We start from the raw sequence: 15,279 nt of genomic DNA, 5'->3' as shown, positions 1-15,279 counted from the left end.
TCCAATGTGTATCTGTTTATCCATTTACCAATAAACAGTTCCCACATTTTTACTATTATAAATAAAGTTACTATAAACATTTGTGAACAGCTTTTTATGTAGACATTTATCTTCATTTCTCTTGGGTAACTATTTCGAATTTGGATTGCTAAGTCCTGTGATAAGTTTATGTTTAACTTTTAACGATCCCTGTCAAACTATTTTTCAAAGTAGTTATACCGTTTTGCATTCCCACCAGCAGTGCATGTGAGCTCCAATTGCTCTACACCCTCACCAGCATTTGGTATTGTCAGTTGCTTTTCTTTTTTTTTTTTTTTTTTTTTGAGACGGAGTCTCGCTGTGTCGCCCAGACTGGAGTGCAGTGGCCGGATCTCAGCTCACTGCAAGCTCCGCCCCCCGGGTTTACGCCATTCTCCTGCCTCAGCCTCCCGAGTAGCTGGGACTACAGGCGCCCGCCACCTTGCCCGGCTAGTTTTTTGTATTTTTCAGTAGAGACAGGGTTTCACCGTGTTAGCCAGGATGGTCTCGATCTCCTGACCTCGTGATCCGCCCGTCTCAGCCTCCCAAAGTGCTGGGATTACAGGCTTGAGCCACCGCGCCCGGCCTGCTTTTCTTTTTTAAAAAAGTTTGCTATGCAGCTGTATGTCATTCTTTTAATTTGCATTTTCTTGATGACTAATAACATTGAGCATCTTTTCATATGCTTATTTGCTATTCATAATTCACCTTTGATGAAGTGCCTGTTCAGATATTTTACCCAGTTTTTTGTTGTTGTTGTTTAATTTTGCTTATTTATTTATTTAGAGACAGTATCTTGTCCTGTCACCCAGGATGGGGTGCAGTGGTGCAGTCATAGCTCATTGCAACCTCAAGCTCGTGGGCTCAAACGATCCCCCAACTTCAGCCTTCTGAGTAACTAGAACCACAGGTGCACACCACCATGTCCAGCTAATTTTTGTGTTTTTTGTAAAGATGGGGTCTTACTATATTGCCCAGGGCTGGTCTCAAACTACTGGCCTCAAGCAATCCTCCCACCTCAGCCTCCCAAAACACTGGGATTACAGGCATAAGCCACCGCATCTATCCTTTTGCCCAAGTCTTGAATTGGGCTGTTTTCTTATTATTGAATTAATGAGAATTATTCAAGGTTTCTGAATGATTATGAGAATTCAAGTTTTCTGGATGCAAATCCTCTATCAAGACTTTATGATAAAGGACTTGCATTCATAATTCTTAAAGAATTCTCAGTTTTGCAAATATTTTCTCCCAGTCTATGAACTTTCTTTTCATTTTCCTAATGGTGTCTTTTAAAGAGTGGATGCTTTTAATTTTGATGAAGCCCAATTTATCATTTTTTTCTTTTACATTTCATGCTTTTTGTGTCCTGAGAGACCTTTGCCTATCCAAAGTCAAAAAGATTTTCTGCTTTGTTTTATCTAGTTTTATAATTTTAGATTTTAAATTTAGGCTTATCATCCATTGCAAGTTAATTTTGGCATACGGTGTGAGGTATGGTTGAAATTCTCTTTTATTGCATATGGTTGTTCAACTATTTCAGCACTATTTTTTGAAAAGACTATCATTTTTTTCTATCACATTGCCTTGGCGCCTTTGTTGAAAATCAATTGGCCATTGTCTGGGTCTATTTCTGTACTCTCTTTCTGTTCCATTAATCTATGTGTCTATCCTTTAATTAATACCACATTGCATTGATTACTATGGCTTTCATGTGATATAATTTTAAGTGGAAAAAAGCACCATATATAGTTTTTTAAATAACATGCTTACTTTAAAAATGTATATATATAGAAAAGACTGAAACTTGCAAAAATAAGATATGAGATTGTAGGTGATAAGGTTCTTAAGAGAAGTTTCTTTTATCCCTAGGACTAGGCTCGGGCTCTGCCAGGGAAAAATGGCAGGAAATAACTAGAATATTCTGCTTTCTCCAAAGTATTTTTAAGAATGTAACTGTTTGAAGAAAGAAGCCTTACTTATAAACTACTTCACTGACCCACATTCACCTGGCTTCACTGAATGTATGTTCTTCTTGACTCTGCAGTCCTTGGGTAAGTCATTGCCCATTGTTGGCAAACTCTCCAGGGGTTTTGTTATTTCTCAGAATGCCGGCAATGTAGAAACATGTGGGATATGACCAATCAGACATTTTCATGCCAGTCCTGTTCTATAATAGTTTTTCATTCAGTCACTCACTCATTCATTCGACATTTAATTAATTTAATAAATAATCAAATCCAACATTAAATAATAAAATGTCAGATGAATGAATGAGTGACTGAATGAAGAACTATTTTTACTATATACCAGTAACAATATTGAAATTGCAAAGATGAGGAAGGCAAAATCTCTGTCTTCAAGGTGCTCATAGTCTAGTAAAGAAAAGAAGTTCACATAAACTATTGTTCCACTGGTATCACAGTGCTAGGGTGGGCTCCTGTTTAAGGTAAAGTGGGGCACCACAGAGAAAATGGCCTGTTCTGCTCACTTCCTGCCAGCTATGACTAGTCAGTGACTTCCCCTCTTTCCCCATATCTAAGATTGTCCTTCTTCAGTTTCATCTCACTTTCAGGAGATGACCTTCATGATGAAAATAGAGGTCATCAGAATGGAACTCCCATCCTCATTGTCCCGCCGCCTACAGAACAAACCTGCCAGCATCTGCACCCTCTCCTTCAGAGGAAAGTGTTCTCTTTCTAGCAAAGACGAATCCCTTCTCAGGGGAGAGATCTCACCCCTTCCAGACATCCTAGGAGCCTTGTCCCACAGGCTATCCCCCTTCTCTCCTGGAACTCCAGCCTCTTCCTTTCTTCTCTGTGCTTAACTCTGCAATTCCATCACCTATTAAAGAAGAATCCTTATCTGATTGTACATTCCTTATCTGCTACCACCTGATTCTCTCTCCTCTTTTATTTTAAACTTCTCAAAAAAAAAAAAAAAAAAAGTCACCTGCATAAGGTTCCACTTCCTTGTAATACTTTCATTCCTCAGTCTGGCTCCTATGACCCAACCACAATTGCTCTTGCTAAGGTTGCCTATAAGTGCCATAATTGCTCAAGTCTGGAATGTTCTGCAGTTCTCACCTCTTTACGTCTTATTGCCATTCAACACTCTCACCCTCTTCTATACTCTTTCCTGGACTTCACTGATTCCAGGATTCTGGGTTTTTTCCACTTCTGTGAGCATTCCCTCTCAATCCCCTTTGCTATCGTCTCTCCCCTTCCTTGAGTCCTAAATGTCAGAGTTTTTTCAGGTTCAGCCTTGAGTATCTTTTCTTCCTAGGTAATTTCTATGACTTTAGAAATTATAGTCCACCCCTATGTCACCTATGACTTTAAGTGCCATCTGAGACATCTTTTTGGATCTCCAAACCTACATGCTTAACTATTACCTGACATCTTTACTTGGTTGTTCCACAGGCACCTCAGATTTAACAATCTGAAAACCAAAATACAAAAAACTAGCCGGGCGAGGTGGCGGGCGCCTGTAGTCCCGGCTACTCGGGAGGCTGAGGCAGGAGAATGGCGTAAAAACCCGGGAGGCAGAGCTTGCAGTGAGCTGAGATCTGGCCACTGCACTCCAGCCTGGGCGACACAGCGAGACTCCGTCTCAAAAAAAAAAAAAAAAACCAAACATTTGATCTCCACTGCCCCCAGCCTATGTATTCCTTCACTGCCCCCAGCCTATGTATTCCTTCAGGGGTCCTCATTTCAGGAAAGTATACAAAACATCTGCCCACATGCTCATATTAGAAACTTGGTAAATGTCCTTAACATTTTATCCAGACATTCATTTTCTTCAGTCCTATGAGCACTGCTTCGAAATTAAATGTTGACTCTACCCAAACTTCTCCCTCTCCATACCACATCATTTCTTGTATAGCCTCCTGTTGGTCTTCCCTTTGCTATAGTTGCCCATTTCAATCTAATCCCTACAGAGAAGTCACAATCATCTTTTAAAATGTTAGCTATGACACATCATTTGACATTTCAATGTCTTCTGCATCATACTTTAGATAAAATCTGTCCTCTGTAAAGTAGACAATAAGGCCTATCATGATTTGGATCTTGCCCATCTCTCCAACCTCTTCTCACACTGCCTCACCTCAAGCACTGTCCTGCCACAGGGCATTAGCACATGCTCTTGAGAACACCTCCTCCCCCATTCTTCACATCACTAAGCCCTATTCATCTGTCAAGTCCCTGCTTAAATGTAATGTCACCAAGCAGACTTTTCTTACCCTCATCAATCTAAATTACTATCAATCTAAGTACATTAATATCATGAACATATTAATTTCTGTTTAGTTGTTTAATATTCATATTCCCCATCAGATTATAAGCTCTTTTAAGGTGGAGATCATGTGTTTCTGGTTTGCCTATTCCTCTGGTGCCTAGTTTTGTGTCCAGCAAATAGTGGTTACATGGGTGTATTAGTTCCCTATTGCTGCTGTAACAAATGACCATAAACTTAGTGGCTTTTTCTTTTGTTCTTTTTTTTTTTTTTTTTGAGACGGAGTCTTCCTCTGTTGCCCAGGCTGGAGTGGTGCAATGTCAGCTCACTGCAACCTCCACCTCCTGGTTCAAATGATTCTCCTACCTCAGCCTCCCGAGTAGTCGGGATTACAGGCACATGCCACTACACCAGCTAATTTTTGTATTTTTAGTAGAGACTGGGTTTCACCATGTTGGCCAGGCTGGTCTCAAACTCCTGAACTCAGGCGATCTGTCCTCCTTGGCCTCCCAAAGTTAGTGGCTTTAAACAACACAAATGTATTCTCTGACAGTTCTGGGTATCAGAAGTCCTACATAAGTCTTACAGGGCAAAAATCAAGGTGTCAGCAGAGTTGGTTCCTTCTGGAGGCTCTAGAGGAGAATCTACTTTCTTGCCTTTTCCAGCTACCACAGCTGCATTCCTTTCTCTTTCTCTACCTTCAAACCCAGTAGTGTAGCATCTTCAAATCTCTCTGCTTCTGTCTTCATATCACCTTCTGTCTTATTCCTACTCTCTCTCTCTTTCCCCTCATCTCAAGATCCTTAACTCAGTCACATTTGTAAAGCCCTTTTGACCATATAAAGCAACATATTTACAACTTCTGGATATTAGGAACTGATGATTCTTGGGGACCATTATTTAGCCTACCACAGTAATTGTTGAGTGAATTAATGAGTGGAGGGAGAGAGCCAGGAATGTTTCACAGGGGGAGAAATGTTTAAACTGTAATATGACAGATTAATAGGTATTTACCAGGCAGACAAACAAAGGTTGCATTCATTCTAGGAATAGAGAAGTACATGGACAAAGGGCTAGAAGTAAGAGAAAGCAGGTTGTTTGGAGAAGGAAGCAATACTGTCTTCTTGTACCGAGAGTTTGAGAAAGGATTTGAAATGAGCAGAGAAGTCAAGGCTGAATTCTACATCACTGGAGATGTAGAAGACTGTGTAAAGACTGTGGATGTTACCTTTAGGTGAGTCAATGCTGAGTCATCTGCATGCTTATTACAATTCATTTACTCAAGATTTAACAAGCAATCATTGAGCAGGTTTTTTATGCCAAGAGATGGTTAGGTACCACCTAAAACAGATACCATTAAACCTAAACAGACCAAAATGGCAGCATAAGAGAGAAGGGATAAAATATTGACTGGCTGTTAGAACATTAGTTTGGTGGTGCCTTATGTACCAGCAAGGGTAACATGTGAAAGGTCTTATAGAAGCTCTGTGTCTTTGTGGCATTCTTCTATGTTTTAAGATATTTTAAAATAAAAGTAATGCAAATTAGAAAATGTAAGCATGAAAAACAAAGAAAATAAAGATACATTTCTACTATTCAGAGATAAACACAATGAATATTTTGGTATATATACTTCTAGAACTTATTTAATATTATGCACATATGAAATTTATTACAAAGTATTTATTATGAGATATTGAGATATGCTAAAAGAAACAGAGAAAAATATAATGAAAATCCAGGTACCCACTACCCAGCTTAAGAAATAAAACATTATCAATACAGTGAAGATTCCCTGTTTACACACATTTCTGAATTTCCATCTCTTTCTTTTTTTGGAATAAAAAAATGTATTACAAAAATAATACATACTTGTAAAAAAATTCAAACAATACAGAAATAAAAGCACAATATCCCACCCAGTATACATAACAAACACAGAAGCCCCCTCCCCTCCAATCCCATTCCTTAGGGGTTATCATTGTGAACAGTTAGCGGATATCCTTTCAGACTTTTACCTTTGCATGCACAAGTATATATAAAAACACATATAAATAAACACACATGGTTCTGTGTCTTACAAAAATGGAATCACATATATCTGTTATATATGATTCTTCAATTTCTTTCTTCATTCACACATTACACAGATTTCTAAAACACAAACCTGATTACATCACTCCTCTAAGAGCTTATTTCCCATAATATAAAAATCATACACATTAACATCAAACACAAAGCTTGTGATGATATACTTCGTGCCCATCTTTCAGTCTCATCTCTAGCCATTCCAGCATTAAAGGACTGGAATATAAACCATCCTAAATCCTTCCTGGAAACAAACTAGAAACACATTCTGCCATTTCTAGACTGTGGCCTTTCCCATTCACGTTACACTTTGCCTGGACTTTTCCATCTGGCAAACTTCTACTAATTCTAAAACATTCAGCTCGCAAATTATCTCTAGGAAGACTTCCCTGACTTTTCAGACATGATTACTCCTCTATTTCCCCTATACTTTACAGCAAGCTTCTTAATTGCATTTATCTCACAGTACTATAATGATTTATTAACATGTTTTGAATTCCACTTCCCCTTCCCCAACTCGATGGTGAGCTCTTTGGGTAAAAGGGATTTGTCTTATTTACCTTTGCATCCCAAGGATCTGATAGAGTGCTTATCATGAAAAGCAGATGCTCAGTAACATATCTGTTGAGGGTTTTATGATTCTAGGAACATTTACTGAGTACCTACTATGCACAGAACCATATCCTAAGCATGAAAAGAAACACAAGACACAGTCATTGCCCTAAGAAACTTACCATTTTCCTACCATTTCCCCTGAGGCGGGAGGGACAGAAAACATTTAGATGGCAACATTATCATTTCTGACATATAGGCTGTTTCAAAGTTTACGGTAATTTGCCTCAAATCCATTTAGGAACTAGGCATTGCATAATTAAATAATAAAATAATGGGCAGTTTGTCACATAGGTTTAAGTATAGCAGAGTCCACTAGAACCCAAGTCTCTGTCCCAGCAGGAAGGCTCTTATCTGTTCCAGCCTGTAAATTAAAAAAGTGAGATGATATCATGCTTGGAATTTTTTTTTTTTTTTTTTTTTTTGAGATGGAATCTCTCTTTCGCCCAGGCTGGAGTGCAGTGGCATGATCTCCACTCACTGCAACCTCTGCCTCCCGGGTTCCAGTGATTCTCCTGCCTTAGCCTCCCGAGTAGCTGGGATTACAGGCATGCACCACCACGCCTGGCTAAATTTCGTATTTTTAATAGAGATGAGGTTTTGCCATGTTGGCCAAGCTGGTCTCAAACTTCTGACCTCAGGTGATCCGCCCACCTAGGCCTCCCAGAATGCTGAGATTACAGGTGTGAGCCACCATGCCCAGCTGGAAATTTCTGATGCTGCTGAAGCTTGTGTCTTGGGTGTTCAACTTGGGATCAGGCTCCTCATAGCTCCCATAACTGATGTTGCTATCCTCCAAACTGTAGGAAGCCTCCCCACTGTCTCCCTCATAGGACATCATGCTTTCTTCATTTTCCATGCCCATCCTTGTGTTCTCCTGAAGCATGCTGAAGCATGTGGGGTTGTTTGGATTTTATCCCACCAGATCCACATCAGAGTCACTTCCACTTTCACTCAGCTGGATGGCAGAGAAAGAATTGTCTCCTTCTTCATCACTCCCAGCATCTTCCTCATCATCTTCTCCTTCAGACATAAGCAAATCCTCATACAGGACACTGGCTTGAGGCTGTTGTACAGTTCCTTCCTCTTCATCTGCAAGATCACCATCTCCATCTTCACCTTCTGGGGCGGGAGACTTAGGTTTCCCATCCTCCTCGTCATCATCATACCCTTCAATATCTACATCAGAGTCTTCCTCGCCCAGCCTACCTCGGCCCTGGCACATCTGCTTTTCTGGAGTGGCAGTGGGAATATCCAAGACAGACATATTGCTCTCATCTTGAAATACAGAGGTATCTCGAGACATACTGAGGCATGTGTTGGTATCATACAAATCAGGAGGCGGAGGTGTATAGGGCCCTGGGGTCATTGGGTCCAGGCTTTCTAATTCTGCTTCCTCCAAAGCTGCTTCTTTAGCTGTACAAATATCCTTCTCAAGTTGAGTCAACTGCTCATCATACTCAGTCAACGTCTGGTAACAGACGTTCACAATCTCCTGGGCAGTCTTAGTATACTGACTCTCAGGTCCATTATACTTAACACTGTTGGCCAGAATAAGGTTTACATCATCTAGAAAACTCTCCCGACTCTGATACTTGTGCTTGGAGATGTTCTTATGTATGGTTTCTAAATCCACTGGATTGACAATCACTTTGTAATAATCTGGAACAAACTTCTTATTAACTGGGTGATGAAATGGCCAAGAATCTGGAACTGCCATCATTTTCTGGGTGACAATGTTGTCCAGAATGAAAGAAAATGCCACTTGGTCATCATCATCCAGCAAGGGGTTGATAGCTTTCTCTAAGCGAGCTAATTTGTCTCCTTTCTCTCTGAGTTTTTCATCACAGAGATCCAGCATGGATTGAGAGATCTGAGTCAATGAGTGTTTTGGACCATTGTAGGTTGCACTGTTTTTCACAATTAGCTCCAGATGCTCTCTGAACTCTTCCCGAGATGGGTAGAGGCATTTACGCACATTTTCACGGAGTGTTTGTAGGTCCATTGGCCGAGTGATGATTTTGTAGTAGTCCTTTACAACCTTTGCATTGACTGGAGTGTGGAAAGGGTATGTATTTGGAAGATCTCTCATGTCATTGATGATAGACTCCAAGATGGATGACAGCGTCACCATAGGGTCTGTGCGGCGTCGGTGGATGGACTTATGAGGTCTATTCAAATAGTCACAATGAACAGTGGTTCCAACTCGCCGTTTCTTCTTTGGAGGAAGCTGCTGTTTAGGAAACTTGAGAACCAGAGATTTTCTGCGAACCTCATCCGCATTCTCAATTAGCTGTTTCCCCAAGACAATTTTGGTCCCTTCAACCTTGATAAGTTCTTCATTATCATTATGAATGACTGTCTTTTCCAACTCCTCCTCCTGCTCTTCTGTCATGGCAACAGGGTTGGAAGGTGGCACATTTGTTTGATAATAGAGGGGGCAGAATTTGTTAGTCCTCATGTGTCCAATGGCACCACATGCCCCACATTTCAGTTTTAGGTCAGGACGCTCCTTCATTTTCTTGGGCTTCTTCTCAGGAGGACCCCTAAGTTTCTCCTTTTCCTGGTTCCGCTTAAGCCGCCTCAGTTGCTCTTGAATCCTCCGCCGCTCCTTTCGCATCTCTTCCCGATATTGTTCATCAAAAAGGGCAAATTTTTGAATGAATTCCTCATCTTTTGTAGTCCGTATGCGTACATAGGCATCAATGACAGCTGGTTTTCGGACTGTCTCACAGCGAACATACTCTTTCCCCTCTTCATCTCGAAATGTGCGATAAATCTTGAGACAGTGTCCAGTGGCAGAAGAGTTAAGGCTTGTCACGGAAGCTGTGTCATCATCTCTGTGATTGTTTCCTGATGCTGCTGAGCCTGCTGCCAGTAGCATTCGCTGTAGTTCCTTCCGCTCCTGCTCCTCCCATTCACGTGACAGCTGAGAGCTGGTTTTCTTGTTCTGCAACATGTTCTCAATGTTCTTTCCCATTTCTTCAAAGTCACTATCTTCAGCTGAGCTGCTGTCTGTGTCACTTGATAAGACTTCAGTTGATGACAGAACCTTGTTCTGTAGGTCAAAGATGCGCTGACATTCCTCTTTGTAACGCTCTTGATGCTCAGCCACAGAAAACCTTGATCCACGGGCAAATTTACTCATGGGCCCCTCTCCAGAACGAGCCTGTTCTGTTGACATTGTGCGCACCACATCAATCACTTCCCAGCGGGACAACTTTTTAATCTCTTCCTCTGGCACACCAAATTTACGTAGAAGTTGTTTGGCATTTTTCAGGGAAAGGCGACGAAGGTCTGCATCTGTTCCTGTCACTGTCTTCTTCACTGCCTGCGGCTCTTTATCATCCTTCTGCTGTGTTGGTTTATTTGGAATCTTCACATAGGAGAATCCTTCACCACACCCTGTGGGATCTGCCACCCCAGTCACCTCTAGGAGACACTTGCCCTTCATGGCAGCAATGAAGGCCCTTGTGGTGTTCCAAGGAGCAGTGTGAACTTCATCATCAATCTTCATCTGGAAATCTTCCTCATTTTCTTCTTCTGGAGCAAAAAAGGATTTCTCACCATAGCCAGCATCCTTCAGTCGTTGCTCTGCAGCTATCATACTATAATAAGCACAGCACTGCTCTGGTGACACCATAGCTCTGATCTCTTCTTCCGTTGGTAAACGAAAATCAGACTTAAGCACCCACCAGTTTGAATCCATCCCTGTGCGTTTGAAGTCAGCGCAGAGCTTTAGCCTCTTCCGGATGCTGCTTTCTGAATGGGAAGGAAAGGCTTTTTTTATATCTTCCATTCGTATCCTCCGTGGCCGATCTTTACTCTTCCAGAAAAGGCGGTAAATAAAAACCTGTAGAAAGTCTCGAATATGCGTATTGGCCCTTTTGGAGTTAGGCCCAGGAACTTCAAACAAGGGACACTGCTGGCCAACCACAAAAATATCCACTAATTCCCGAATATAGTAACCCTGTCTTGTCCGAATGATCAAGAAATCAGTTTCTGGCATCTTATGAAGATAAATTGGAGCACGAAAAAGGTTGTTCTCAAATGCCTGCAGTAATTGGCCAGGATGGAGAGAGCCCAGGAAAGGAGATGTATGGCAGTAAACAGTTTCCCCATATTTACAATCTGGTGCTCCAGGATCTTTTCCAGGTTTCCGTTTATAATAGTTCTTTATCTTGGTTGCCATGCCAACCTGCATCATTAAGGGTCCATTTTCCTCACTATATTCTGCAAGAATAAGATCTCCATCTTTGCCTGTGAGATCCTGAGGTGTGCGCATAAAAAACAACTCTCCACCACCTGAAGCTTGCCTCTCTTGTTCTCTCATCTTGGCCTTTTTTTTGATGTGCTTTAGCAAAGGTTGGACTGAATGGGGACCTGGCTGAGAGAGTGCACCGAATGAGTACTTTTTCAGAGGTGGGCGATGGAACTGCCGGATTTTGATGGGCCCCATGTGGGTGGGAAAGAAGGGTTGCCATAATTCCACAGCAGGAATTGAATGCTGGATAATATTCCCTCCAAAGGTGCCTCGAAGACCCTGTTGCTTGGGGTAATAATACTCATCACTAGAGAGATTCCATGGATCTTTCACTTCTGGCTGAGACATGTTCTGCTGTGGTTCCTCCTTGATGACTCCTGTTTTCCCCAAGAGAATTCGACTCTTCTTCAGAGATGATTCCCTCTTACTCTCCTTGGAGGGGGAGTTAGAGGTGGCCTCCTCCTTCTCATCAGGAATTTCCAAAATGAGGTTCTCATCATTGGGATCAAGTGTCAAAACAGGAGGTTCCAAAAGCCGGGGCATGGCCTGAGCATCCCAAATGATATTGTCCTCCCAGCGTCCATACACCAGATCCTCATTGTCAATGGGAAAAATAGAGTACCAAGGTTTGTCATCATCCAGAGTGGCTGCAAAACCTTGCTGAACATTGTAAGCCATCGCATTCCTAGTCATGCTAGAAGGCAGCCAGCCTGCCAGGCCTGCACGCTGAGGTTTTGTCCCTTTGTGTTTGACATCCTCCCCATCCCAGATGATATTATCCTCCCAATGCAGCTGTGTCACCATCAGGAAGTTTTCATCAGCCAGAAGATCAGTGCCATTGCTTTCCTCAAGTTTCCTAAATTTCTCTATCATTCTAGATTTTGTCACAGGTTCATGCTCTGTTTTTCTCAGTTTGAAGCCATAGTCAAACCCACTGCCATCTTCAGAGACACCCAGCATATCATACCACAGTTGGGCAGGCCCATAACGCCACTCAGCCACTCTTGGTTTGGTATCTGTCACTTTATCTACATCTCCAGTTGATTGGGAAAATTTGGACTCCACAGGAACCATCATCGTGATTTCGTCATCGGAGAGACACTGCTCTGGAGGTGGTCGTGGAGCATAGTCATAGTTCCACAAAGACTTCTGGCTGACTTCTGATTCTACTGAGCATTCCACCTCCTGGATCTGCTCTTCCTGTATCAGCTCACGATGCTTCTTCCTCTTTCTCCGAGCACTCCGCCAAACAGATGGGACATTCTTCCCTGGTCCAAAAAGACGTAGGAAGCGTAACACCTTTCCAGGTCGAAATTCTGGAAAAAGTTCTGTGACACTTGGCAACAGCTTGGTGGCATCATGCTGCATAATCCCAGTTAACGGAAGGGTCAGCTTTCCATCCTCAGATTCTGCCTGTGTTGCTTCCTGAGGTCCCATCTCAGATTCTGAGTCAGAGTAACTACTGAAGACCACTTTCTCTGAGGCCAAAAAGGAAGGGGCAATGATGGAGGGCAAGATGATGCCTTCGCCATTTTCAGACACACAGGTAATAGCATCCTGGTCCTTATCCTTCTTCATTGGTCCCGGGGGTGGAGGTGGAGGTGGAGGAGGCATCAACTTGCAAGCACTGTCCTCGCAATTAGCATCATAGTCATCTTCATCATAATCTGAGTGGCGAAGGGGCTGCAAGCTCCCCATCGTCTGCTGGTATTTTCGGCTTTCATCTTCTGCCATCTCGTTGATGTCTGAATAGTCCACAGCTTCTTCTGTACTCCTAATCCACCCTTCATCATTTACCACGGCACCGGCAGTCCCGGTCAATTCTTCATTTGCCGTAAGTTCAGTGATCAGGCTGCCCAGCCCCAAAGCCCCCAAGCCTGCTAAGTGCTTCCTACACTCATCATCCAAGACGCTCTCCCCCTCCAGCTGCCCCGCTCCATTGATGTTGCCGAAAAGGATACCCGCTAAAGAAAATGGGCCGCCTCCAGCCGAATCCTCCTCGCTGTCCGTGTCCGACATGATGGCGGCAGCAGTGATGGTAGCTACTGCCCTCAGCAGCAAATCGCAGCCGGGTCCCACAGACCGGAAATAAAACAACAGTCGCCCGGAAGTGACTTACTGAGCTCCCTTACCCTACCAGCCTCTACCGGAAACTGAATAATGTGGGGGAGGGGCGAAGGCGGGTGTGGAGGGGGCGGGACCGGAAAACACTTTTTTTTTTTTTTTTTACATGGAGTCTCGCAGTGTCACCCAGGGTGGAGTGCAGTGGCAGGATCTCGGCTCACTGCAAGCTCCGCCTTCCGGGTTCACGCCATTCTCCTGCCTCAGCCTCCTGTGTAGCAAGGACTACAGGCGCTCGCCACCACACCGAGCTAATTTTTTTTTCTTTTGTATTTTTAGTAGAGAGGGGGTTTCACCATGTTAGCCAGGATGATCTCGGACTCCTGACCTCGTGATCTGTCCGCCTTGGCCTCCCGAACTGCTGGGATTACAGGCGTGAGCCACCGCGCCCGGCCTGTTTGCTTGTTTTTGAGACAAAGTCTAGCTCTGTTGCCCCACGCTCCAGTGCAGTGGCGCGGTCTAGGCTCACTGAAACCTCCGCCTCACTAGTTCAAGAGAATCTCCTGCCTCAGCCTCCCTAGTAGCTAGGATTACAGGCATGAGCCACCATGCTTGGCTAATTTTTTTGTATTTTAGTGGAGACAAGATTTCACCATACTGGCCAGGCTGGTCTGAAACTCCTGACCTCAGATGGTCAGCCCACCTGTGTCTCCCAAAGTGCTGGGATTACTGGCGTGAGCCACTGCACCCAGCCTCCATAAATCTTTTTTTTTTATTTTTTATTTATTTATTTACTTATTTTTGAGACGGAGTCTCGCTCTGCCGCCCAGGCTGGAGTGCAGTGGCCGGATCTCAGCTCACTGCAAGCTCCGCCTCCTGGGTTTACGCCATTCTCCTGCCTCAGCCTCCCGAGTAGCTGGGACTACAGGCGCCCGCCACGTCACCCGGCTAGTTTTTTGTATTTTTTAGTAGAGACGGGGTTTCACCGTGTTAGCCAGGATGGTCTCGATCTCCTGACCTCGTGATCCGCCCGTCTCGGCCTCCCAAAGTGCTGGGATTACAGGCTTGAGCCACCGTGCCCGGCTCATAAATCTCTTTATACATGAACTAAATATGTATGCTTCTTCAAATAATCTATAATATTGTCATGCTTTACAATTTTGTATAAAAGGCATTATACCGTGTGTACTCATTTTTTTACCTTCCTTTTTTTTTAAGAGATGGGAATCTCACTATGTTGGCTAAGCTGGTCTTAAACTCCTCCTGGCCTCAAGCAATCCTCCCACTTTGGCCTCCCACAGTGCTGGGATTACAGGCAAGAGCCACCACACCCGACCTTACTGTATGCTTAGCCAGAATGTTTTCTGGATAAAATTTATGTTTATGATATTCAACTACGTTGATGCATTCAATTCTATTTTTATAGCTCTATAGTGTTCTACAGTATGGTTATGCTACAATTTATCTATGTTCCTATGTTTGTTCATTTAAATTATTTCCAAATTGTTCCTCTTATAAATAATGTATATGATTCCTTGATCATATGTAGGACACATTCTTCAGGGTATACATCTAGGAGTGGAATTACTAGATTTTACAATATATGCTTTTTCAACTACACTTGCTATTACTAAATTGTTCTCCAAAGTAGTTGTACCATTTTACCTATCTAACAGCAGTGTATAAAAGTTCTTACCTCTCCACATCCATTCTAACACTTAGCTTGTCATTTGTTAATTTTTGTTCATTTCCAATAAGTGTATAATGATATTGTGGTTGTAATTTGTATTTCTCTGATTCCTAGTGAAGGCTAACTTTTCATACACTTATTGACCAACTGTTTTTCCTCTACTGTCAATTGCCTTTTCATATATTTTTATCTAATTTTTATAGTGTTTTTAGGTTGTCTGTCTTTTCATTGATGTATAAGAATTCTTCATATATTACGGATTTGCTTGCAAATAACTTTCCCAATCTGTGATATGTCTTTTAATCTATTTTAA

General features: G+C 42.6%; 1 protein-coding gene across 1 annotated transcript; it reads right to left on the bottom strand.

Moving 5' to 3' along the window:
- Positions 1–6,077: 6,077 nt before the first annotated feature.
- TAF1L (TATA-box binding protein associated factor 1 like) lies at positions 6,078–14,981 on the bottom strand. Its single transcript, XM_005596044.5, has one exon. The coding sequence runs from the start codon at positions 13,232–13,234 to the stop codon at positions 7,865–7,867; it is 5,370 nt and encodes a 1,789-aa protein (XP_005596101.4). The 5' UTR covers positions 13,235–14,981; the 3' UTR covers positions 6,078–7,864.
- Positions 14,982–15,279: the final 298 nt, after the last annotated feature.

Source organism: Macaca fascicularis, chromosome 15 (genome assembly GCF_037993035.2).
Source record: "Macaca fascicularis isolate 582-1 chromosome 15, T2T-MFA8v1.1".
Lineage (NCBI taxonomy): Eukaryota > Metazoa > Chordata > Mammalia > Primates > Cercopithecidae > Macaca > Macaca fascicularis.
This window is presented reverse-complemented; position numbering and strand designations above follow the sequence as displayed.